General features: G+C 44.4%; 1 protein-coding gene across 6 annotated transcripts in view; it reads left to right on the top strand.

Moving 5' to 3' along the window:
• Positions 1–663: 663 nt before the first annotated feature.
• nf1a (neurofibromin 1a) overlaps positions 664–25,931 on the top strand; it is a gene marked incomplete at its 5' end in the record, with an annotated part of 138,018 nt that continues 112,750 nt past the window's right edge. For all 6 annotated transcript variants that reach the window (XM_083637529.1, XM_083637528.1, XM_083637525.1 and 3 more), the window contains 10 exons: positions 664–723; positions 10,999–11,142; positions 12,211–12,294; positions 20,609–20,799; positions 21,497–21,603; positions 22,500–22,567; positions 22,864–22,939; positions 23,597–23,754; positions 24,074–24,247; positions 25,165–25,293. In XM_083637529.1, coding sequence (XP_083493655.1) covers positions 664–723; positions 10,999–11,142; positions 12,211–12,294; positions 20,609–20,799; positions 21,497–21,603; positions 22,500–22,567; positions 22,864–22,939; positions 23,597–23,754; positions 24,074–24,247; positions 25,165–25,293 — 1,191 coding nt within the window. The remainder of the gene's footprint in view (positions 724–10,998; positions 11,143–12,210; positions 12,295–20,608; positions 20,800–21,496; positions 21,604–22,499; positions 22,568–22,863; positions 22,940–23,596; positions 23,755–24,073; positions 24,248–25,164; positions 25,294–25,931) is intronic.

Here is a 25,931-nt window from a genome sequence, read left to right as displayed (position 1 = left end):
GCCCTAAACGGTTAAAGCACGCGAGCTGCATCAAGCCCCCAGAGTTAGCTTGAATAATACTGAGGGCCATTTTGCCTTCAAAATAAAATCATTAGAAATATTTGGTATTACACACAGCCAGGTGAGAAACGCAACCATTATTGTAAATATGGAGCGAATCTGTAGGTAATTAATGTTTCAATGTCCATTTCACAACATAGCCATAATGGCATAGCTACTGGCCTAATATGGCATATAAAAAAAGGCAGCCAAAATAGCTATCCATAGAAACTCTAACACTAAACACACCATGGAACTTGGAAGGGTGTCTCTCTAGCATCAACTAAGAAATTGCCTTTTAATGAATTTCGTTGAAACACGCTCGTCAACAAGCGTGTCACTTTGAAGGTTGTGACCGCAAGTCATATTCTTTGTTTATTGACGCTAGCTCGACACTGGTTTCTCCAACGCCTGCCTCCCATCAGTTTCTCCGAGGAAGACTTCCGGTGGTGTGTCATGGCGGTGGCATGGTGAATCCTGCTGAAAGGGAAAAATAACTCGCCCCTGTCGTCCTTTTCCATCGACCCAGGACAGATTTTCATGCATATCTAAACCTGCCAACTCCGGTCTCATACCTTGGATTGACCAACAGAACGTCGCGGTGTCCCTGCGCCCGGGCCGGCCATGGCGGCTCACAAACCAGTGGAGTGGGTCCAGGCCGTGATTACTAGATTTGATGAGCAGGTAAGATGGGCTAGATGACTCCGTGGAAGGCTGTAGCAAGCTGGGCTAGTCTTTAGGCCCCGATCAGCACCGATACACTTATCGTGAAACTCAACTAGGCTGATTTTCTGGTCATTTCTTCGACTATAATTGTCGAGCTTGTTTTCAGTATTCCTTGTTCCAGCTACAAAACACTGAAGATGATGTCTCTTTGCTAGGTCTTGCTAGCTAAGCGCTGTTTCCATGATCAATGAGGACAGTTCCCCTGTGCTTTGTGCTGAGCTAGCTAGCGACATGAAAACACAATATGGAATAGTATGGTGATGCCTACTGAAACCCTCCGTTAGCGTCGGTATGTTTAACGAGCAAGGTAACGTTTCCTATCGTGTCAGCTAGGTAGCTAATATTAGCTGGCCTAGCTAGCTAATGTAAACAAATGAGATGTGACTGGGTTAGCACACTGCATTGATATGGGCTAAATGACACCTTTCTACCACTCATTCTGCCAGGTGAGGATGGAAATGTCAGTAGTATGAGTTCATGCTGCTACCTCCTGCTAGCCAATTTCCTCAATTTCACTGTCATGTCGTCTGCTAGGTAAATCATAGACTGTGTGTACATGTATACAAGCTTAATCAGCAGAATAGCCTTGTGTTATAAATATATAGACTAGATATATAAACAAATTAAGTGAAGTTGAACACAAGTTGAATTATTATAGGACTGGCAAATAAATCAATATTATTGTTTATCATCTTTCATTAGAATCATACCATGATCAGATCAAATCTATATAGACCCATAAAATGAATGAGAGAAGATGCTATTATTTGAAAATGACAGTCATGCTTACTTATTCATGAAGTCATCTCTCTATATTATAGATGGGCAAAATGCGGCCCCAGGGCCGGCCCCGGCCCCTGGACCATCTCAATCCTCAAAGAAAAACAAAACAACCCCCAAAAACTTGATAAAATGCAGAATTATGTTAGTAAATCCCATCTGCTACAGCCATTGGATTTGTATCACTGTTATAATGGGAGATTAACGAGAAAATACCAATACCAGCGGGGCAGAGGGTTAAAAATAGGGAGACTCCTCTCCTGCATGTTGACATGTATGATGTCCAATGTGTGGCCCTTCGCTTATTTTATGAAACACTATGGCCCTCTGGAAAATAAATTTGCCCACCCCTGCTCTATATCGATTCAATCTAAGATGTGGACTTTGTTTCAATTTCTGTGTTCGGCCACAGCTATGCCGTTTTACCTGCGATCGGGCTGAAACCTTCAGGGTGTGTAAAGGGCACGCACCCGTGTGGGTGACCTGACGCAGCCGGATTTTTTAATTAGGCTAATTAGCTAATGATGTGAAAAGTCATGATGTCTTGTCATCAGTGATGATGTCAAAAGTGATGTCATAAGGGCGCCCGCGTGTGCACACACACACATATACACGCACGCACACACACACACACACACACACACACACACACACACACACACACACACACACACACACACACACTACGGGCGAGGCCGCGCAGCGTGCTCGATGCCTAGTACTTTATATTACCATACCAGATTTTGCTTATGTTACCAGATATTGTTATATATCAATAATAATAATGTGATACAATTATTAGAATGATCATTTTGTCCGTATTGCACAGCCATAAATGACTATACACCTACAACACAACATGTAAATGTGTGTCATTCTGCTCCACCAGTTAGCACTGCAAAATTACATTTCTTGTTTGAAAGGAAATTTGACTTGTTCGGTGTCCAACAGTCTGCGTCTGGTGTCAGAGGCCACTTTTCTGTGGATTGGAGTTGGGCGAGTTCAGATCACTACAGTTTGAAGAAAGTGGCTTTAGGAGTTAAATTCTCCTCTTGTGTACTAAGCTTAAAACGACGCCTTCAACTCAATGACTTTTATTTCTTGTCTCCATTAATTAGCAGTTTATTATCTTAGCTAAAATGTCTTCCTCGTAGTACAGGCTTCTCTACTGTCACATGGGTGAGCCATTTACACGCCTGGAAGCTATAGCTATGATGATGAAGTCCTCCAGGTGATACCCCTCTACCCAAGTCTATTCAAGATTCAACATGTTTATGATGATGAAGTCCTCCAGGTGATACCCCTCTACCCAAGTCTATTCAAGATTCAACGTGTTTATGATGATGAAGTCCTCCAGGTGATACCCCTCTACCCAAGTCTATTCAAGATTCAACATGTTTATGATGAAGTCCCCCAGGTGATACCCCTCTACCCAAGTCTATTCAAGATTCAACATGTTTATGATGATGAAGTCCTCCAGGTGATACCCCTCTACCCAAGTCTATTCAAGATTCAACATGTTTATGATGATGAAGTCCTCCAGGTGATACCCCTCTACCCAAGTCTATTCAAGATTCAACATGTTTATGATGATGAAGTCCTCCAGGTGATACCCCTCTACCCAAGTCTATTCAAGATTCAACATGTTTATGATGATGAAGTCCTCCAGGTGATACCCCTCTACCCAAGTCTATTCAAGATTCAACATGTTTATGATGATGAAGTCCTCCAGGTGATACCCCTCTACCCAAGTCTATTCAAGATTCAACGTGTTTATGATGATGAAGTCCCCCAGGTGATACCCCTCTACCCAAGTCTATTCAAGATTCAACATGTTTATGATGATGAAGTCCTCCAGGTGATACCCCTCTACCCAAGTCTATTCAAGATTCAACATGTGTTTATGATGATGAAGTCCTCCAGGTGATACCCCTCTACCCAAGTCTATTCAAGATTCAACATGTTTATGATGATGAAGTCCTCCAGGTGATACCCCTCTACCCAAGTATATTCAAGATTCAACATGTGTTTATGATGATGAAGTCCTCCAGGTGATACCCCTCTACCCAAGTCTATTCAAGATTCAACATGTGTTTATGATCATGAAGTCCTCCAGGTGATACCCCTCTACCCAAGTCTATTCAAGATTCAACATGTTTATGATGATGAAGTCCTCCAGGTGATACCCCTCTACCCAAGTCTATTCAAGATTCAACATGTTTATGATGATGAAGTCCTCCAGGTGATACCCCTCTACCCAAGTATATTCAAGATTCAACATGTTTATGATGATGAAGTCCCCCAGGTGATACCCCTCTACCCAAGTCTATTCAAGATTCAACATGTGTTTATGATGATGAAGTCCTCCAGGTGATACCCCTCTACCCAAGTATATTCAAGATTCAACATGTTTATGATGATGAAGTCCTCCAGGTGATACCCCTCTACCCAAGTATATTCAAGATTCAACATGTTTATGATGATGAAGTCCTCCAGGTGATACCCCTCTACCCAAGTATATTCAAGATTCAACATGTTTATGATGATGAAGTCCTCCAGGTGATACCCCTCTACCCAAGTCTATTCAAGATTCAACATGTTTATGATGATGAAGTCCTCCAGGTGATACCCCTCTACCCAAGTCTATTCAAGATTCAACATGTGTTTATGATGATGAAGTCCTCCAGGTGATACCCCTCTACCCAAGTCTATTCAAGATTCAACATGTGTTTATGATGATGAAGTCCTCCAGGTGATACCCCTCTACCCAAGTCTATTCAAGATTCAACATGTTTATGATGATGAAGTCCTCCAGGTGATACCCCTCTACCCAAGTCTATTCAAGATTCAACATGTTTATGATGAGGAAGTCCTCCAGGTGATACCCCTCTACCCAAGTCTATTCAAGATTCAACATGTTTATGATGAAGTCCTCCAGGTGATACCCCTCTACCCAAGTCTATTCAAGATTCAACATGTTTATGATGATGAAGTCCTCCAGGTGATACCCCTCTACCCAAGTCTATTCAAGATTCAACATGTTTATGATGATGAAGTCCTCCAGGTGATACCCCTCTACCCAAGTCTATTCAAGATTCAACATGTTTATGATGATGAAGTCCTCCAGGTGATACCCCTCTACCCAAGTCTATTCAAGATTCATCATGTTTATGATGATGAAGTCCCCCAGGTGATACCCCTCTACCCAAGTCTATTCAAGATTCAACATGTTTATGATGATGAAGTCCTCCAGGTGATACCCCTCTACCCAAGTCTATTCAAGATTCAACATGTTTATGATGATTAAGTCCTCCAGGTGATACCCCTCTACCCAAGTCTATTCAAGATTCATCATGTTTATGATGATGAAGTCCTCCAGGTGATACCCCTCTACCCAAGTCTATTCAAGATTCAACATGTTTATGATGATGCAGTCCTCCAGGTGATACCCCTCTACCCAAGTCTATTGAAGATTCAACATGTTTATGATGATGAAGTCCTCCAGGTGATACCCCTCTACCCAAGTCTATTCAAGATTCAACATGTTTATGATGATGAAGTCCTCCAGGTGATACCCCTCTACCCAAGTCTATTCAAGATTCAACATGTTTATGATGATGAAGTCCTCCAGGTGATACCCCTCTACCCAAGTCTATTCAAGATTCATCATGTTTATGATGATGAAGTCCTCCAGGTGATACCCCTCTACCCAAGTCTATTCAAGATTCAACATGTTTATGATGATGAAGTCCTCCAGGTGATACCCCTCTACCCAAGTCTATTGAAGATTCAACATGTTTATGATGATGAAGTCCTCCAGGTGATACCCCTCTACCCAAGTCTATTCAAGATTCAACATGTTTATGATGATGAAGTCCTCCAGGTGATACCCCTCTACCCAAGTCTATTCAAGATTCAACATGTTTATAATGATGAAGTCCTCCAGGTGATACCCCTCTACCCAAGTCTATTCAAGATTCATCATGTTTATTGTCACTCCAGTTGCACAAGTACACTTGTGTGACATTCTTAGGCCAGGAGGCTCCACAGGACATACAATATATATGAGCAAAAAGCGACTGAATTCAGTGAATGGAAGTGTAAAAACATGACATTAGTTAAAAGGAGATCTCATATGAATAGCCTAAGTGTGTGATTTGGTTAAAGAGATAGAGATCCAGTAGTTTGGTGGAATTTATTTGACATTTTTTCTAGGGGTGTTGGAAAAAATCGATTCACCTAAGTATCGCGATTTTTAATATCACGATTTTTTGAATCGATCTTTTATTCCAGAATCGATAATCGCAATTTTTTTTTTTTTTTTTTTTTTGCCCGCAGTCAGGCCACTCACTGAACAGCAGGCCAGGCACCGCCTACTGGTTTACTAGTGGTTTTATTACTTTATTAGTTAGTCTGATGTAATAATTACACTTCAGGGTTAAAGTGGGTGCATCTCATTGTAAAATTGGACTTCAAACGGCCCAAATCTGGCTTCAAACGGCCCAAATTGGGCTTCAAACGGCCCAAATTTCACGCGCGTCGGCCCATATCGGCCTGGCCTGCTTGGTATCTAATGCCCGGCCTGAATTATGATCCCAATCCGCCCCTGTTTTTAACTATATCGCCCAGCCCTACTCATGATATAATATACAGTCTCTAGTGTATGATTCAACTTTTCCCATGTTCTAATCTAGTGTAAAAGCAAACAAACTGAAAAAAGAAAAGAAAAAAAGAAACAAAAATCGCAATAAATCGTAATATCGAATCGCAATAATCGTAGAATCGCAATATAAATCGAATCGGCACCCAAGAATCGTGATAGTATCGAATCGGGAGATAAGTGAATCGCCACAGCCCTAATTTTTTCCCACTTTCCCAGAGTCAGAAACAAATAAATGCCTTCAGACAGACTTATTTTTTTTTATCTATTTAGTTTAGTGTAGTCTAAAGTGAACTCTGAAGTATGTCAAAAAGCAATGTCTGGCTATCTTGGCTGAATTGTTGAGTGTCTATGGGATCAAATAACATCATCATGATCCCATAGGCCTCCAGGAATTGAGTGAGGGGGGGCTCCTTATTCCAAACGTTGTCTGGGGGGAGGCCCACAGTCTCAGACTTTGAAAACCCCTGGATTAAATGAAAGGTGCAGGATGGCATATTTTTTAAGCAGCACTTAGTCAATAATATTGCAATCAGTCTTGTGGTCCTTGTGAGTACATTTTGTGTAGGTGGTAAGCAAACGGTCAGCAGGCTCTCTATTGGCCCATTTCCACCGCTGGTATCAGCGCGGCCCCGCCCAGCTCGTCTCGCGTTTTTGTCTCATTCCACCGATCAAAAACGTGGACAGCCCCGGGTCCAGTCGGGGTTGAGTCGTGCTAGTTTTGGTCCCTGCTCTGTTGAGGTTCTAGCGCTGTGGACCCGGTACCATACCGTGACGTGAAAACACTGCAGACGACTGATTGGTCAGGCAGAATCGTGTTTACTGTATCTACTGTCAATGCTGGATACCAGTTTAGTGGGGCTTACCTTCTCTTCTGTTATTTCTACCAGTCTTTTGTGTTGCTGCCTTCGGCTCTGGTGAAATAAAATCGATCTCCTTGCTCAGCTTTAACATGACGGTGGTTTTCAATTGTTTTGAGAGAGGAAAAAGTCCGCTCCTCGGGAAGCCCTTTGTAGTTGTGTGCTACGTCGGCCCCGCGGTCTTGCCTGGTGAGTTGCCGCCGGGGAAGTGGCTTCCCTTCTCCCCGTAGCGTAACTCCCATCCCCCACGCAGCGCATGCATGTGAGTTTGAGTAACAACATGTCAACAAAGTGATATCCATTCTCCCGGCCGATTGTCACATTTCCCCATGCCAGGTACACTATAGGTCATTTAGAGGCACCTGTATTCCAGTTTAAAAGTTCTGTCTATGGATTTAATTTTAACGTTATACGTTATAGCCTACTTCGGCTATGGGCGGACTGCAGATATTCGGTCGCTATGATGACCAGGTGTGGGCGGAGGTGAGTAAACTTGCTATGGAAACAGAGTCTATATCAAGTAGAGACGAGTAAGACCAGGTCGAGTAGAGCTGTACTGTGCTGTTATAATATAACACATATTATGTGGTGGAAATGAGCCATATGGTGCCTCCATAGAAGTCCTTGAGGATTTGGGGCCTCAGGCCAGATTTCTTTAGGCATTTGAGGCCATACAGGTGCTGTTGGGCTAGTTTGACAACAGTGGTGGTGGGTCTGAAGCTGTCCACCACCACTGTGCCGTTGATGGTGACTGGCGTGTGCTTGCCTCCCCCCGCTCACCACCTCTCCAGAAGGGGGCGTGTGCTTGCCTCCCCCCTCCCTCACCACCCCTCCAGAAGGGGGCGTGTGCTTGCCTCCCCCCTCCCTCACCACCCCTCCAGAAGGGGGCGTGTGCTTGCCTCCCCCCCCCACCCCTCCAGAAGGGGGCGTGTGCTTGCCTCCCCCCGCTCACCACCCCTCCAGAAGGGAAGTCCTGCCTCAGCTTGAAAGGTTCAAAAAGGTGACTTGATTAAACAGAAAACGTGCGACAGCATCAAAGCTCTCTCCGTCGTTACGCCCTGAGGGCCGCGCAGCCGTGGCTCGCCGCCCTGCCGGCGCAGCCTGCGTGCTGCACCCCGAAAATGTGACTCGACGTAGCTGATGTGAACGGCGCGAGTATAATATAATGTTATGTAATATAATGGAAGTATAATATAATGTTATGTAGTATAATGGAAGTATAATAGGGGTGTCACGATACACTAATTTCACGATACGATACGATACACGATATTGGGTTCACGATAACGATACGATACGATATTTTAACAATATTTTTTTTAACAAAAGTAAATAATTTTTATGTATTTATTTATCATTTATTTAACCATGTGAGTCCCGTTGAAATCGAAACCTCTTTTCAAGGGAGCCCTGGGAAAATACTGGAAAAATAGTCTTTCATTTGAAATACACAAAATACAAAACAAATGCTGTTTTTGGAAATTGTTATTATAATAACTAGAAAATAACATGGAAGATAATGCTTATCTTGCAATAGAATGTGTCACACTGTCCCAAACTAAATGTTTGTTGCATGGTGAAAGAAAAAGAAAGTATACAATCTATTTCTTAAATAACTCATGCTCAATGGTCCCTAAATGTCCCTAATGTAATCTTATGTACCCCTTGAGCTGTTTTGCCATGCCAGTAGTAGTCTACCCCCTCACTCATTTATTTTTTATTTTTACGATATCATTTTTTTCTGACGATACGCATATCGTGACGTTTCGATATCACGATATATCGTGCGACGAAATATCGTGACACCCCTAAAGTATAATATAATGTTATGTAATATAATGGAAGTATAATATAATGTAGATGGGGAGATAACAGGACAGAGTTAAAGCTATGAGTATATGCACTATATTCTCTGCTTGGGCTAAACTTCTAGTCATTTAAATCCTGGTGAAATCACACAATTGACTCATTTTGCTGGGGACTCTCCTGTGACCTGTGACCCCTCATCAAGCTGACGTTGGAGTATATAAGACGAGCTGTCACCGGCAACGCTCCAAGTGGAGGCTGACACATCGTAGCATGTTTTACATGTTGCAGATTAAATCACTTTTTATTTACATCATTTAGTCGACACAGCAACTGCGTTTGTCCTTGCGTTGATGATCGAAAGTGTGTGTGTGTGTGTGTGTGTGTGTTAGGGCTGTTGAAACGAATTTTGATATTCGAATATTATTCGAATTTAATAATTATGAACGAAATTTGATTATTAATTTAAAAAAAAAACGATTTTTTTTTTTTTTTTTTTTTTTTTTTAGAACACTAGAACAGTGACAAGTTCTGACAACATACTTGAAGAAAAGAGTGTTAACTGAAGTTGACTGTTGAAGCTGCTATACTGATGTAAACCTACCTGTAGCTCTTAAAATGTATGTTCATTCATTGTTAACTGAAGTTGACTGTTGAAGCTGCTATACTGAATGTAAACATGTAGCTCTTAAGTGCAATACGTGACTGATTTTTTTTTGTTCATGGCTCATTGTTGTTTTGGCAAAGTTTACTTATTTGTTTATTGATAAGGAGCTCAAACAAAGGCTGTGTCTTTTTTTTATTATCAATTATTTTATTTTAGCATTTCAGACAGCACCAATACATCACTGATGAATATTAACTAAGCTCTGGTTATCTGACCTATTTTCTAATGCAATGAATGTATGTACATTGTACAAGGAACATGTTTTCTTAAATAAACATCATTGCTGGACTATTTGTGATAAGCCTAATATTATTTTGAATATTCATCCACCATTCACTTTTCCATCTACATTTGGTAAAATGCTTAGAAAAAGTTTTACTTGGTCAAACCCAAAGATTCAGCTATATTTAGAATCAGAACATACGGTAACATAAGAGAAGACAACAATTCACTCAGACCCAAAATTTTTTTTTTTTTTTTTTTTTTAATTCAATTAAAAATTAATTAAAATATTCGAATATAATTCGAATATTAAAATGTATAAAGCACTGAAATTCGAATTTGATTATAGAGGGAGATTGACAGCCCTAGTGTGTGTGTGTGTGTGTGTGTGTGTGTGACCTTTGGAGGAATGACCAGGCCTGGCTGGGTGAAACAAAGACCTTACTGACCAATGAGCATGCTGTGCTGTGCTGTGCTGTGCTGCAGACAGAGGCCTGGCCTGTTGATATTGTGCATGATGTGTGGATGCGTGTGTCAGTCTGACTTGATGATGATGGGACAGCGCGGCTGCAGTTACTTCCTGTCCCATGACCGGAGGAGAAAGTGCCGTCTAGCCCAAGTAACAGCTGGAAGTCTGCGTGCTTCTGCTGGAGAGGTTTCACACAACGGAATTCATCAGAACGACTTCATGTTTTTTTAAAAGGATGTTCAATTTGGCCGTCAGGTGACACGATACCGTGTCTGACACGAAGAGGGAAGTCCGACGTTTTGGAGAGAGTGATCAGAATAAGAAAAGACTGAAATCGTGGGAATGGCATGAATGTGTTAGTTTGAGCTCGTCCACTAATAACTAATAACGATGATTATAATGTTAAATAAACAGTTTCCGATACTTTTATTGCCACACAACCAGGTTGGTGGTATTTAGTTTCAGTACATGATGTTGTAGCTCTGACATAACATGGAAACAGGACATTGATACATTTAGACAATTAGACAGTTACACCGTTATTATTTAGCTCTACGTTAGCCGAGTTCCTGATTATCTGCTAATAAACGACACTGTGAGACGGTATGATCTCAAAAGCAATATGGAGGATGATATTACTCACATTATTGAATGAGCGTCAATGCATCATGGTATCACTTGCATGTAATGCAATGCCATGAACCAACACTATCTTCATCATCATCATCATCGTCATCGTCATCCTCCTTTCTCATGTCCTTCCTTTCAGCTGCCCATTAAAGTGGGCCACCAGAACACCCACACCAAAGTGAGCACAGAGCACAACAAGGAATGTCTCATCAACATCTCCAAGTACAAGTTCTCCCTCGTCATCAGCGGCCTTACTACCATCCTCAAAAATGTCAACAATATGGTGAGTCTTCCTCCTCTTTTGACCCGTTTGTCAGTGGACAGTCTCTGTAGTGCTTTGATGAGGGCATGGCTGGTACATGCAGGATATGGGCTTGGTGGCATTCAGGCCAGTCTTGTCTCAAACACTCAGCTACGTGCTCACTAGTGTGCCAGTGCATTTTGATGCTGCCCCTTTGAGATTGAAGATGTTTTTTTGAGATTCAGTTTTAGGGCTGGGCAAATTATAACTGTCACAAAGACATGGTATCCCAGTCCAAGCACATTTTGCAATGCATTCATTCATCATAGTAGGGAGATGCGCAATATATCGGCAGTCACATTGCTATTGATCGTTGTTAGTCATTTCCCCCTCCTTCAATTGCCAATATACATAATATAATAAATAAAGTTATTATTATTATACGATTTGATCACAACCGTAGGTTTCAGAATGAAATCCCTTGTTTAAAAGCTCACTCAATGACATGTTTTGTTCTGTCTGCTCCCCTGTGCTTCTGACTGAATGACATGTTTTGTTCTGTCTGCTCCCCTGTGCCTCTGACTCAATGACATGTTTTGTTCTGTCTGCTCCCCTGTGCTTCTGACTCAATGACATGTTTTGTTCTGTCTGCTCCCCTGTGCCTCTGACTCAATGACATGTTTTGTTGTGTCTGCTCCCCTGTGCTTCTGACTCAATGACATGTTTTGTTCTGTCTGCTCCCCTGTGCTTCTGACTGAATGACATGTTTTGTTCTGTCTGCTCCCCTGTGCCTCTGACTCAATGACATGTTTTGTTCTGTCTGCTCCCCTGTGCTTCTGACTGAATGACATGTTTTGTTCTGTCTGCTCCCCTGTGCTTCTGACTCAATGACATGTTTTGTTCTGTCTGCTCCCCTGTGCTTCTGACTGAATGACATGTTTTGTTCTGTCTGCTCCCCTGTGCCTCTGACTCAATGACATGTTTTGTTCTGTCTGCTCCCCTGTGCTTCTGACTGAATGACATGTTTTGTTCTGTCTCCTCCCCTGTGCTTCTGACTCAATGACATGTTTTGTTCTGTCTGCTCCCCTGTGCTTCTGGTTGTCTCTATAGCGGATATTTGGGGAGGCTGCTGAGAAGAACCTCTACCTCTCCCAGCTCATCATCCTGGACACACTGGAGAAGTGCCTGGCTGGGGTGAGTCTCCATACTCATACTCTCATGTCTCTTTCAAAACCTACGCTTCTCCCCTCTCAAGCTCAAATGGCACCAGTTGAAAGCACGTCCATGAAAAGCCTGTGGGGTTGAGAGTAGAGCCCCTTTCAGACATGCCCGGGAAATGATCTAGATCAGTGATTCCCAAACTGTGGGCCGTGGCCCACTGGTGGGCGGTGGAGGTACTGCAGGTGGGCCGCGAGTCTGTCAACACTGCCGATTAGTGTGGGCACCTTTCACCCCGCTTTTTGTCATGGGGGCGTAAACCAAGGAACCGGAAATAAGTGCGCCAAAAAACGTCTTTGTTGCCGTTAGCTTGACGCGGCGAGGTTACGTTAGCTAGAGCCTGAAAAGAACAACAACACAAGTTGTATAGTAGCGTTAGCACATTTCGAGTCACTGCCGAGGAAGGTTTCTGGAGAGCCAAAAGGCTCTTTCACACACAGATCGCGCAAAAATTGCAGTTTAGGAGTCCCGCAAAGCTCGCACCCTCGCCACAGAAATTGCTTTCACACAGAGCCAAGCAGCACGGCCACTTTCCCGTGCTGCTGTGTACTTTCAGGTGAAATCCCCCGCTCCCGGATTGAAAGGCGAGCGGAGGGATTTCCTGCTCCTCCTAGCCCAAATGAATATTTTCATAGGTTAGTGTAGCCTAGGCTACTGTATGATGAACGAATTAATTCAACAACAAGACTTCCCTCCTTCTCCTATTCCGCTGAGCAGGGAGGATAGGTGCACTCGCATGGTGGGCGGGCAGATCGATATGGTGTCCTACTAAAATTGGAACGATACACGACCGCCCGCATATCAAACAGCTGCAGTCTGCATTAGGGCTGCACGATATATCGTTTACACATCGACATTGCGATGTGCGCATGCGCGATAGTCACATCGCAGGACGTGCGATGTCAAAAGCAAATTAACTCTTCATGTTGCTTGATAAACTCTCACTTTAGGGGTAGCCTACTGAGTGAAATGCAGGCTCTCTCAAAGGAGAGAGACGCCCCGCTACTGTACTCACTCATTTAGTGCTTAGCTTCAACACAACAAACATGCACAGAGAGCAAAATTGAATTGTTTTCGCTTATGTTGCGATGCTGACAGTAGCCTGTCTGTAAACGATGTGATTGCGGAGGCGGACCTGTTCACAGCTTGCAGCGCACTAGTATACAGCAGGCTGGCTGCTGTAACTCAACATGTCCGTGGAGTGGAGATATTTACTCTTGAAACACCAAAAAGCAAGACCGCAACTTATGACACGAAGGCTAAAGTGATTACTGAGAAGTTGTCCGTGTATCACCGCAGCTCTCTCTCCCCCTCAGTCTGATGATGCATCAGATGATAGCAGTAACGTTACGGTAGAGGTAATCATACATAGCGACTCATTTACACAAAACATGTCGGTGAAAATAAAAAGACAATAGACATAGCTGGGCAATTAAATGTATATTTATTACTTTTCACGAATGAATTGTTTGTCACCGGTCGGCTGCATGTGAATCCTCGTCTCTCTGTACTGCCCTGCGTGCGCTCAAAAACCGGAACTCCCCAAATGCGGAGCGTACCACTTGGTAGTTTCTGGAGGGGGGTCAGACCAAGTGTGTGAAGTAACCATGTGTGAAGTGGCAGCGGTGTTTCATTGTTGATTTATTGAAACGTTAGAAGAACGAAAGAAGTTGAAAGCAGTGATTATAATCAATTAAATCTAATGTTTTTCTGCAAATAGCATCATTGGGAGGTAGATTCTGGCACTCAATATTAGGGGTGGGCAATATATCAAATTTATATCCATATTGTATTGTGATTTGAGACTATGGTCTTAGATGTTGGATGGTAATATGGTGATACAGCATACATGTTGTCTTTCCCTGGTTTTAAAGGCTGCATTACACTAAGTGAAGTATAGGCTAGTGACATTTTAAAGTAGAATGTCATAACTCACTTTTTCATGTATGTAAGTCATGGAAATCCATTGGTCAAAATGTGTATGCACCCTGATAGATGACGCTCTGAGGCCTACCAGTAGGTCACAGCCCAGTGGTTGAGAAACATTAAAATACCTGATTTCCCCTCCAAAATCAGATGGACTCCTCTACAAAATCATCCCAATCATTCTAGAAATATTATTTTCTTTCAAATAGAGCTAATCTGGTGAAAATCTGTATTTTTTCATATCGCAATATATATCGCATGGGCGGGGAATATCGCAATGTCAGTTTTTTCCAATATCGTGCAGCCCTAGTCTGCATAACGTTCGTCGGGGGAATAGTATAGGCTATAAATGCACATGACTACTTAACGTTAGTAGTTTTTGTAAGGGAATGCACAGAGCTGATTTCGAGAGGGAATATCCTCAGACCAACTCGCCACAGACAGCTATAGCCCTCTGAAGCTTATTATTATATCCGTTAATTGTACCTACTAATGTCAACATCGTTTGAGCATAAAGCCTAACCGCACGGAGCATTCCTCCTGGCATCCCTGCAGTCATGATTGTATAGGCTACTTTTTTACTTTCACTCGTGCACTTTCTTGATACATGAGGTGATTTCCCCTGTAATTCTTTTTATGAATGAGCTGACCATTCGCACCTTTTCCGGCTCGCTGCGACGACGCTTTTAAATGGAGGCGGGTTGCCAGGTAACCCGGCGCTGTTACTACCTACCGTCGCGGGACAAAAGGCGTAAAACAATTGTCCACCAAAGCGCGTTCACGACTTTCACATCGGAGGCGCGAATCCTATTTTCCGTGCATTTTTCGGCTTTCAAGGCCGGTGTGAAAGAGCCTAAAGACAATGGAGTACTCGCCATGTGAAATCTTATGATCAATGTCCATGTCTTTCCCAGCACAGGCAGCAGAGATGCTTCAACTGTTGTACTCGATCCTCCATTATCCATAACAGCGGACAGACAACTAGCGTTATAACTATTCCATCAACTGGCCATTTGTTTGAAAAGTAAAGCTTCTGTATTGGCTTAAAATATGAGATTGTGAATCCGCAATGTTTCCACAAGAACTTCTTCAAAAACTTTGTTCGGTACGTCCATCTTTTGTTTTGTTGTTTGCCGTTTTATTTTCTGAATCGTTGTGTCTGATTGTCAAGTTAACGAGCTATTTCCGCTGTTACTTCCTGTCTAGGGCGGGCTCTAGGCCGGAACCAGGTCGAGTGACAAAATCACTTGTGAACGGAGGCCAGGCTCTTTCTCGCCGAGAAGAGCCTGGTGACGCGAGGTTACTGCCGATAAGCCGTTTTTTTTCCTCCTGGAAACATGTCTTTAGCTCAGGAGGTAGAGCGGGTCGGCCAATGACGCAGGGGTTGGCGGTTCGATCCCTGCTCCCTCCCAGCTGCTGTCGTTGTGTCCTTGGGCAAGACACTTAACCCTCCTTGCTCCCGATGGTGTGTAGGCACCCTGCGTGGCAGCCTGCCGCCATCGGTGTATGAATGGGTGAATGTAGACTACCTACTGATTGTAAAGCGCTTTGGATAAAAGCGCTATATAAATGCAGGCCATTTTTTTTACCATGTCTTTAACATGTGATTTTCCATTGACAACAACGGCAGCTCCCCTCAAGTGAAGAGAGACCGTCTTCTCTCTCTCTCTCTCTCTCTCTCTCTCTCTCTGTCTCTCTCTCTCTCTCTCTCTCCCAGTGTCTCTCTCTCTCGCAGTGTCTCTCTCTCTCCTCCCTCCCCTGTATCATGTTACAACAGAGACACGTGCGCGCAGGCACTGACACACAGACAAGCCATAGCGTTTACGAGTCGACTCACTCACTCTGTGTCTGCGTACCTGCTCTGATCCGCCAGAGTGCCTCCTCAGCGGAGAGACAGAGAGACAGGCAGACAAGGGCTGAGTTCAGCTCAGACAAAATGTAGCAAAACGTTTCTTGAAATGGAAACGGTGGTGCGTTGAAACACCCTGTTGTGTTATGCAGTGTTGCACCTGTATCTGTTTGATCCACTGAAGCACTCCGCAAGTAAAACGCCAGTCACTCTATGCGTGGTAACCATGGAAACATTAGCATAATCCGAACTCTTAATTTTTGACTTTATAATGTGACAGTGTCATCTAAAAGACTTTGAAAATGGGATTTTATTTAAGAGAGCCAGTAAAAACAGCTTACATTGTTAGTCAATGTGTTGTATTATGATGATAAAAAATGCTCTCACATGCTCTGTTAATAAAATAAAAAACAATGTTATAGGGAAATACCGCCATCTTAGTCGCGAATTTCATCTAATTGACCTCAAACGTCCACTTGGACTCAAGGATGAACTGATTACATTTCGGTGGTCAAAGGTCAAGGTCACTGTGACCTCACAAATGCCATTTTCACGCTCTGTAACGCCATATCTCAGGAACACCTTGAATTTCTTCACATTTGGCTCAAAGGTCAAAGTCTGGACAGACATGGATGTCCACTGCTCACCTGTTGGCGGAGGCATATATCCACGGTGCGGTCGTTCAAATACCTGGGTATGCAGTGCACCTATTTAATGATGTATGCAAACAAAATCACAACAATCTAATTCCTTTAGTTTTTCATCCTTTTTCACATCAAAAGTTCATTTTTCAAGATTTCATTGATAACAGTAATGTACAGTTTGCTGACCTCACCTAGTACTATCAAATTTCTACCCCATTTCAACCAATCATATCACGACATGCAGCTGTCAATCAAATCTTTATTTCTGGATAATTTTCTCTTCCAAATTAAGTAGAAAATGGCGCCTAGTGCCTGTCATCTGGCAGAATTCCTATCCCATAAACTAACTGGTACTAACTTGGCCAATTGTTAGAAACATGAACAAAAAACAAAAACTATAATCTCTAAGAATGCAAAGAAATGTAACTGGCTCGTTAAAACGCGCATTCCAGGGATATCGTATTTACAGCAGCGATAATGGTGCGCGCATCCGAGAGCTTGGTTGTCAGGGGTCGCACTTCGGAGATTCCAGGCCGACGTGCTGCACTCTCCGCTCGGCAACACGAAGGCAGCTGGCTGCCTGCGGCTCGCTGAGCTCCACTCCTCCCCGTCAAAAGGCTCTTCCCGAGGGGAGCGCCACAACACACTGAATCCCACTCGATTTGGAGGCGGAACACGCCAGGATTGGCCAAAGCCCAATCCAGTCCCCAGAATTGTCAAATAAAATCATCGACATGATACTATGACCTGCCTCTCAACCTGTCATCTTAGACAAACTATGTTTTCAGTCTGAAACGGACTCATTATGCACGTGACGAACAGGTTCAGTTCGACTTTAAATTGACTCCCTGTTGAAAGTAAGAGTACAATAGTTGAAACTTATTATGGTCTATAAAATATTACATGACCTCTGTCCTAATTATTTCACCAAGTACTTTCAGTTTGTTTGGGACATTCATAGCCTGAACACGAGGGCTAGTCTAGCACATTTGAAACTACCCAATCTGAAAAGCAAAGTTGGGAGAAGTACATTCCTCTATACTGGGGCAGGAGTAGAACAACATCCCTAATGAAGTTAAGTCTGCAAATTCTCTGAATGGTTTTAAAAACCTTCTGAAAATCTTTTTACTGAGTAAGCTAGCTAGACTAATGTGTGAGCCTTTCAGTGTCAAGGTTTTTGAACTTATGTTGGTTTATATCTCTTGTTCTTCTTTTTATCCGTGATTCTTTATTTGATGTTATGTGTTACTGTATGTCCTGTTTTTACAAGACCAGGGACCATGATGGAAATAAGTGTTTTACACTTTTTTTATGTTTATCCCTTGGATTTTGTCATTCTTTATCCAAAATAAAATCAATCAATCAATCAATCAATCAATCAATCAATCAATCCCTCTGCCAGTTTGAATGGTGAAAATGCAAGATGATAGTGCTGCAACTATATATATTCGAGACATCACTTTTGTGGGGAGAAAATGAATAAACGACGTCGGCTATGATCCAATGCCACTTTTAAAGTCACATTTTCCAGCTTTTAACGTGACCGCGATCACTATTTGACAGCCGACTTTTGTGCGATGTGCAAACAGGCGCTCACTTTGTGGCACAGCGCCACGTTATCGCCTGAATAATGCGCTGATTTTTCATGGAGTGGAGAATTGCTTTCTGAAATATAGCGTGAAATCAACTCAACAGACCACCGCGCCTCACACGTGGATGTTGTATTTAAAGAGCCCAGCGCGCCGTTGTCGAGTGCTGAGCTGCTGCTGTGGGTTTGGCTTCATTCCACTCTTTTCTTCCTCATTGGCAGTTTTAGCAGAGCCTTTTCCAGTGCGCTGTGTGCTGATTACGACACAGCGCCACTCCGCCAACACGTCCGCTAACGGTACTGCACCGCATTTGCTTTGCAGAAATCCACCGAGTGTGACGCGCGTTAGAAAATAGTGTTTTCAGAGAGCAAAATGTGACGGCTCTCGGTCAAAGTGTGCGGAGGTGTTCCACGTGTGTGGAGGTGTTCCACGTGTGTGGAGGTGCTCCACGTGTGTGGAGGTGCTCCACGTGTGTGGAGGCGTTCCACGTGTGCGGAGGTGTTCCACGTGTGCGGAGGCGTTCCACGTGTGCGGAGGCGTTCCACGTGTGTGGAGGTGTTCCACGTGTGCGGAGGCGTTCCACGTGTGCGGAGGCGTTCCACGTGTGTGGAGGTGCTCCACGTGTGCGGAGGCGTTCCACGTGTGCGGAGGCGTTCCACGTGTGTGGAGGCGTTCCACGTGTGCGGAGGCGTTCCACGTGTGCGGAGGCGTTCCACGTGTGCGGAGGTGTTCCACGTGTGCGGAGGTGCTCCACGTGTGCGGAGGTGCTCCACGTGTGTGGAGGTGTTCCACGTGTGTGGAGGTGTTCCACGTGTGTGGAGGTGCTCCACGTGTGCGGAGGTGTTCCACGTGTGCGGAGGTGTTCCACGTGTGCGGAGGTGTTCCACGTGTGCGGAGGTGCTCCACGTGTGTGGAGGTGCTCCACGTGTGTGGAGGTGCTCCACGTGTGTGGAGGTGTTCCACGTGTGTGGAGGTGCTCCACGTGTGTGGAGGTGCTCCACGTGTGTGGAGGTGCTCCACGTGTGTGGAGGTGCTCCACGTGTGTGGAGGTGTTCCACGTGTGTGGAGGTGCTCCACGTGTGTGGAGGTGTTCCACGTGTGTGGAGGTGTTCCACGTGTGTGAAAGCAGCCATGCCTCTTGTCTGAAAGGGAACGCTCCAGGTGATGCCCGGGGAATGATTCTCCTCAGCTACCCTGAGATAATCGAGTTCATGTCTGAAAGTAGGCATGGCTTAGGTTGCCAGCCTGACCGGAAACCTATCGCCCTCCCATTCATCTGCATGACTTGAAAGCCTCTGAAACCAAACCCAGAGATGATTGAACGTCTCCGTTCTGTCTGCTCGCACTCAGCCAGACACAAAGCTCTGCTAATGTACTTACAGCCCTATCAATCCTGCTCCCCCTCCTCGCCGAGAGGTACCTCGGTGACCTGGGGCCTCCAGATTACATTAGCAGGTGTTTCCTTCACTTGAGTTGGTGGGGCGCGGCATCTGATGGGAGCCAGCAGGAGGCGTGAGCGTGCAGCGTCAGATGGAAGCCAGCTGCTCTCCTCTCCTGCACTCGTGGTTGCAGACACTTCTTTAAGACTCTCTCTCTCTCTCTCTCTTTTGCTCTTCTTTCAATGTACACTCAGTCTTTTCCTATACACAGGACACAGGTGGTATTCAGAAGTTGCCAGTTGGGGTGCTGCTGAGCAAGGCACTGAACTCCATTCATTGAATGCTTTGTAGTGAAAGAGACTGAAAAGGCACTAGGAAAGGCGTGCAATAGGAATTGTCCAAAGCTCACAGGGGGACACATGACTTTGGAGTCAGATCTGAATATGAATATACCCTCTTGAGTTGACACACGCTGTGTTTCTTCCATCTGCTTTTCTTATTGTCACACTTGCTTTATAATCAAAATAGAAGGATTGGAAGCGTCTTCCACATGCAACGTCAACAATGTGTTGACGCTTCAAAAACGCATCAGTAGACAACAGCACATTATGAGCAGGTGAACATATGGCGACTCCACATGTACACACACCCGCCTCAGATCGGCAGAGTGGGTGGAGCAACGACTGGGACTGCTTATACAGGGGAAATTGGCCAGGTACAATTGGGAGAAAAAGGAGGTATAAATAATCTATCCTATTAGTGGAGTCTGACAGAGTGCATGTGATGGATGATCACATGACGCATAATAATCCCTCTTCAATATCAACATGGGGACTAAATCAGCCAAACAGACGAAGCCCGTTCACTGACCGTCTTACCTCTTCTTCTCACTTCCTCCTGCAGCAATCCAAGGACTGTTTGCGTCTGGACGAGACCATGCTGGTGAAGCAGCTGCTGCCGGAGATCTGCCATTTCATCCACACATACCGCGAGGGCCACCAGCACGCCGCCGAGCTGCGCGCCTCCGCCTCGGGCGTCCTGTTCTCTCTGAGCTGCAACAACTTCAACGCCGTCTTCAGTCGCATCTCCACCAGGTACTAGCCCCCCCGCACACAGCTTTGTCACAGGCCAAGAGGTTTACAATGTATTTGGGGCTGCTTAGAAGAGCATGTAGCCCCGGCCAGGGGTCTTCAACCAGGTCCCATGGAGAGCCTCTCTGGTCATATCATATCATATCAGTGGAACAGCTGCTGCAGTCTTTGTTTGGAATCAAAATCTGCGTACACTGACTTGACCCTCTGTGGTGCGTGGTGTTATACCCCTGACGTAGCCGTGTCCAGCTCTATAGAATTTCTATGAAAATGGAGAAAGGTTTGAATCCCCAGATTAGCTTTAGATTGCTTGTTTGCTTTATTGTTCTGTTGCTATAAAAGGGTAATGCTGTGTGCGCTCAGCAAAAGACCCTGGACAGATTAAAAAAAAAAAAATTTGATTGCTTTCTCCATTCAAACCATTTGGGGGCGGCTGTGGCTCAGGAGGTAGAGTGGCTCGTCCAATAATTGCTTTGGATAAAAGACGTCGGTGGTTCGATCCCCGCCCCCTCCTGTCCAGATGTGAAAGTGTCCTTGGGCAAGATCCTGAAGCTCAAATTGCCCCCGAATGGCTGCGCCAGCATCCTGCGTGGTAGTTTAGCCATGTGTATGAATGTGTGTGAGAATGTACCTACTCACTGTAAAGCACATAAATGCAGGCCATTTACCATTTGAACGTATGTGTGGTGTCGCCTCCTAGGCTACAGGACCTGACGACGTGCTCGGAGGACACTGTGGATGTCCATGACATAGAGCTGATGCAATATATCAACGTGGACTGCTCCAAGCTAAAGAGGCTGCTACAAGGTTAGCTTCCAACATCCTTACACTGATGCAATATATCAACGTGGACTGCTACAAGGTTAGCTTCCAACATCCTTACACTGATGCAATATATCAATGTGGACTGCTACAAGGTTAGCTTCCAACATCCTTACACTGATGCAATATATCAATGTAGACTGCTCCAAGCTAAAGAGGCTGCTACAAGGTTAGCTTCCAACATCCTTACACTGATGCAATATATCAACGTGGACTGCTACAAGGTTAGCTTCCAACATCCTTACACTGATGCAATATATCAATGTGGACTGCTACAAGGTTAGCTTCCAACATCCTTACACTGATGCAATATATCAATGTGGACTGCTCCAAGCTAAAGAGGCTTCTACAAGGTTAGCTTCCAACATCCTTACACTGATGCAATATATCAATGTGGACTGCTCCAAGCTAAAGAGGCTGCTACCAGGTTAGCTTCCAACATCCTTACAACTCCAGATTGTCAGCCTCAGCACTTCTTATAAGTGGCATCCCGGTTCTCCCTGGCAGTATTGAGTAATGTATTATAAGTTACTTACTACTCATTTCAGAAGTAACATTAATATTTAATATTAATCAAATCAATTTCTTAGTTTAGCTTTCATTCATTAGTTGCCATTGAGATAATGGCTTGTGAATGTGTTGTGTAATCATGTTGTCTCTCTTCTAACTGGGACCTCCCCACCTCAATAGAGATGACCTAGTGCGAAACTGCTTTACATGCTTTGGTAAAGGCTTCTTCCGGGGCTGTTTCACATGGAGAAGTCCTGATCTGTTAGGTGTGATAGCCATGAATATCAGCAAGGGTGCAGGACCAACCATTTAGCTCTAGGTTCAATTAATGTTGGTGTTTTCATGATGTAATGTTGTTTATTTCCTTTCAGAAACTGTATTGAAGTTCAAAGCTCTCAAGAAGCCCGCCCAACTGGCTGTCATCAACAGTTTAGAAAAGGTACCTCTCCTCATGGTGTATTTCACATGGCATATTATTATTATTATTGGCTCCTACAAACATGTGCACCTTGTGCTTAGTACCCTTATTTGGATGTTGCACACTATCCACTCGATTATATGCCAGTTAACCTCAAGGGAAGATCAACAATAGCTGAGCAGTTGTTACAGATAATCCTCATGTCGGGAAACAGCTGAGACATTTTAAGTGCTGCACTCTTTCACAACTTGCTCATTCCTACCAGTTCCATCTGTGTCCAGGCCATTGCTATGCTAAAGGCTGTGATCTTTCCTCAGGCCTTTTGGAATTGGGTGGAGAACTACCCAGATGAGTTCACCATGCTCTACCAGCGGCCACAGACAGACATGGCAGGTGGGGAAACACAGACAATCTCACAGAGCACTTTGGCTAACTCGGGGCAGAGGTTCAGTCTGAGAGCCTTTCCTCCGTGCAGAAGCACAGTCCTTGCTTGTGGACTCTCGTCTTCAGCTCACACCATAGGTTTTCAATGGGGCTTGGGTCAGGGTCAGGGGTCAGGGATGGCTATTGCCAAAGCTTTATTCTGCTTTATTGTGTGGGGATTTTGAGGTATAACAAACAGAATCTGTCTCCGGAAACAATAAAAAACACCGTAGCGTCCGGGTCGAGCACCATGCTCGCCCGGCCTCGCACGCTGCGTGGGCTCGCCCGGCCTCGCACGCTGCGTGGGCTCGCCCGGCCTCGCACGCTGTACTTCTTGTATTTAATGTGAATAGTTTTTGACCATGCGATAATGTGATGCAGTGACTAAAGCGCTAAATCCAATATTAAGAGGTGTGTCCAGTGCTATTGAGTCAGAGTCACCGCCTCACATCACATGGACATTCTATCATGGAGCCTTGAAAAGTTTTGAAATTTCATCCATGAAAATGTGTGGGAACACATCTGGTAATTGTACTATTGGCTAAAAATCAACGTGGCAATGATTGATTGTGATTGTGTGTTCAAATGCTATCATAAAGTGTGTTTGTGTTGTTGACCCACCCTCAGAGGCTGCTGAGAAGCTGTTTGACCTGGTGGACAGCTTTGCAGAGAGTGCCAAGAGGAAGGCAGCAGTGTGGCCTCTGCAGATCATCCTCCTCATCCTCTGTCCTGAGATCACACAGACCATCACCAGAGACACCGTGGACGACAGCAAGGCCAACAAGGTGAGGGGGGAAGAGCACACATCAGGGTTCCCACGGCTCCTTGAAATCCTTGAAAGTTTGTGAATTTGAGGTGGGGGAAATCAAGGCCTTGAAAGTTTTTGAAAATAGACATGGGTCATTGAGAGTACCTGAATTCAAAAGAAAATCTCAATCATATCAGCTTTACTTCTCATGATAAATATTCTCAGTGTTGTAACAGTAATTAACATTGTAGTTAGGGGGGTAGTGAGTGGAAATGGGATGGTGGGTGATGCTGGCTGGGTTATCTGGGCCTGATGGTGACTGACTGCAGGGCTCACTGCCACCTTCTTGTGTCCAGAAGCTGTTCCTGGACAGTTTGCGGAAAGCCTTATCCGGCCAGGGCGGCAGCAAGCAGCTGATGGAGAGTGCCGCAATCGCCTGCGTTAAACTGTGTAAAGCATCCACCTACATCAACTGGGAGGACCACTCTGTCATTTTCCTCCTGGTCCAGTCCATCGTCATGGATCTCAAGGTCAGACCACTCACTCTGTTGGCTCCTGGGAGCTTGGGACAGCATGGCTTTCTTATTTTTTTTATGCCTCCGCCGGCGGTAGCCAGGACGGTTGTCCGTCCATACGTATGTAGTACGTACGTATGTACATATGTATGTACGTACATACGTACGTACGTACGTCCAATGTTCGTTAACGTGATATCTGAGCAACGCCTTGACGTAATTTCATCAAATTTGCCTCAAACGTCGACTTGGACTCAAGGATGAACTGATTAGATTTTAGTGGTCAAAAGTCAAAGGTTCAGGTCACTGTGACCTCACGAACAGCATTTTCAAGCTCGTTAACGCGATATATCTCAGGAACGCCTGGACGGAATTTCATCTAATTTGCCGCAAACGTCCACTTGGACTCAAGGATGAACTGATTAGATTTTGGTGGTCAAAGTTCAAGGTCACTGTGACCTCACAAATGCCATTTTCAGGCTCGTTAACGCGATATATCTCAGGAACGCCTGGACGGAATTTCATCTAATTTGCCGCAAACGTCCACTTGGACTCAAGGATGAACTGATTAGATTTTGGTGGTCAAAGTTCAAGGTCACTCTGACATCACGACTGCTCGTTTCATGCTCGTTCACGTGATATCTCAGGAACACCTTGACGGAATTTCATCTAATTTGCCTCAAACGTCCACTTGGACTCAAGGATGAACTGATTTGATTTTGGTGGTCAAAGGTCAAGGTCACTGTGACCCCACGAACGCCAGTTTCGAGCTCGGTAACGCCATATCTCAGTAACACCTTGACGAAATTTCTTGCTTACTTGTTGGCGGAGGCATATATCCGCGGTGCGGTCATTCTAGTTTGTAGTAGTAGTTTTTAAGTCAGTCATGTTGTGTATGTGTATTTCTTTTCTGGGCATTTCCGTCCCCCCAGGCTTTGCTGTTCAACCCAGCCAAACCCTTCTGGCGAGGGACAGGCAGCCAGAATGCCGACGTGGAGCTCATGATGGACTGCTTTGTCTCCTGTTTCCGCATCAACCCTCACAACAACCAGCACTTTAAGGTAAATGGCAGAAAACGTTTCTCTCCCCCGTTACCTGCCCAAGAACCATTGAGAGGTGAAATGTCCCGTTATCACAAAAGGTGAAAATGTAACCAACTGCTTTTCCCTAAGCTGACACTCCCCATTTCTCTCTTATGTTGTTCTTCGGGTGATCACTTCGATCAAGCTGAACTCCCCCGCCTCCCCAATATTTTATTTTTTTAAGACAAACAAAATTTAACAGACTCAGACAGGAAAAAACAAAAAGAAGCAGAAAAAAAGACATACACATATATGCTATATTACAGCGTAGTACTACCAGCTACCAGCTACCAAGATGCTTATATACGTGTAAGTGATGTTGTGCATGGAATCCCACGCAAGGGGTCCATAATAAATCATCCGGGTGCTTCAAGATCAAGCTGAACTTAAAGGAGAATTCAGTTTTTTTACAAGCTGGACCTGATTTCCTGCTTTAATTATGATTTGTAACTCACCGTGATAAGTTCTGTTTGATATCCATGCATTAAAACATTCATATGCTTTGAGCTGCCACCTGGAAACGAGGAATACGGGGCATGTGTAATGCGTGTATTTACGTCCTATAAATAGCTTATTTTCTGACGCGCAGCGGCTCATATGCTTATTATATCATAGTG

The sequence above is a fragment of the Poromitra crassiceps genome (assembly GCF_964638095.1).
Source record: "Poromitra crassiceps genome assembly, chromosome: 5".
Classification (NCBI taxonomy): Eukaryota; Metazoa; Chordata; class Actinopteri; order Beryciformes; family Melamphaidae; genus Poromitra; species Poromitra crassiceps.
This window is presented reverse-complemented; position numbering and strand designations above follow the sequence as displayed.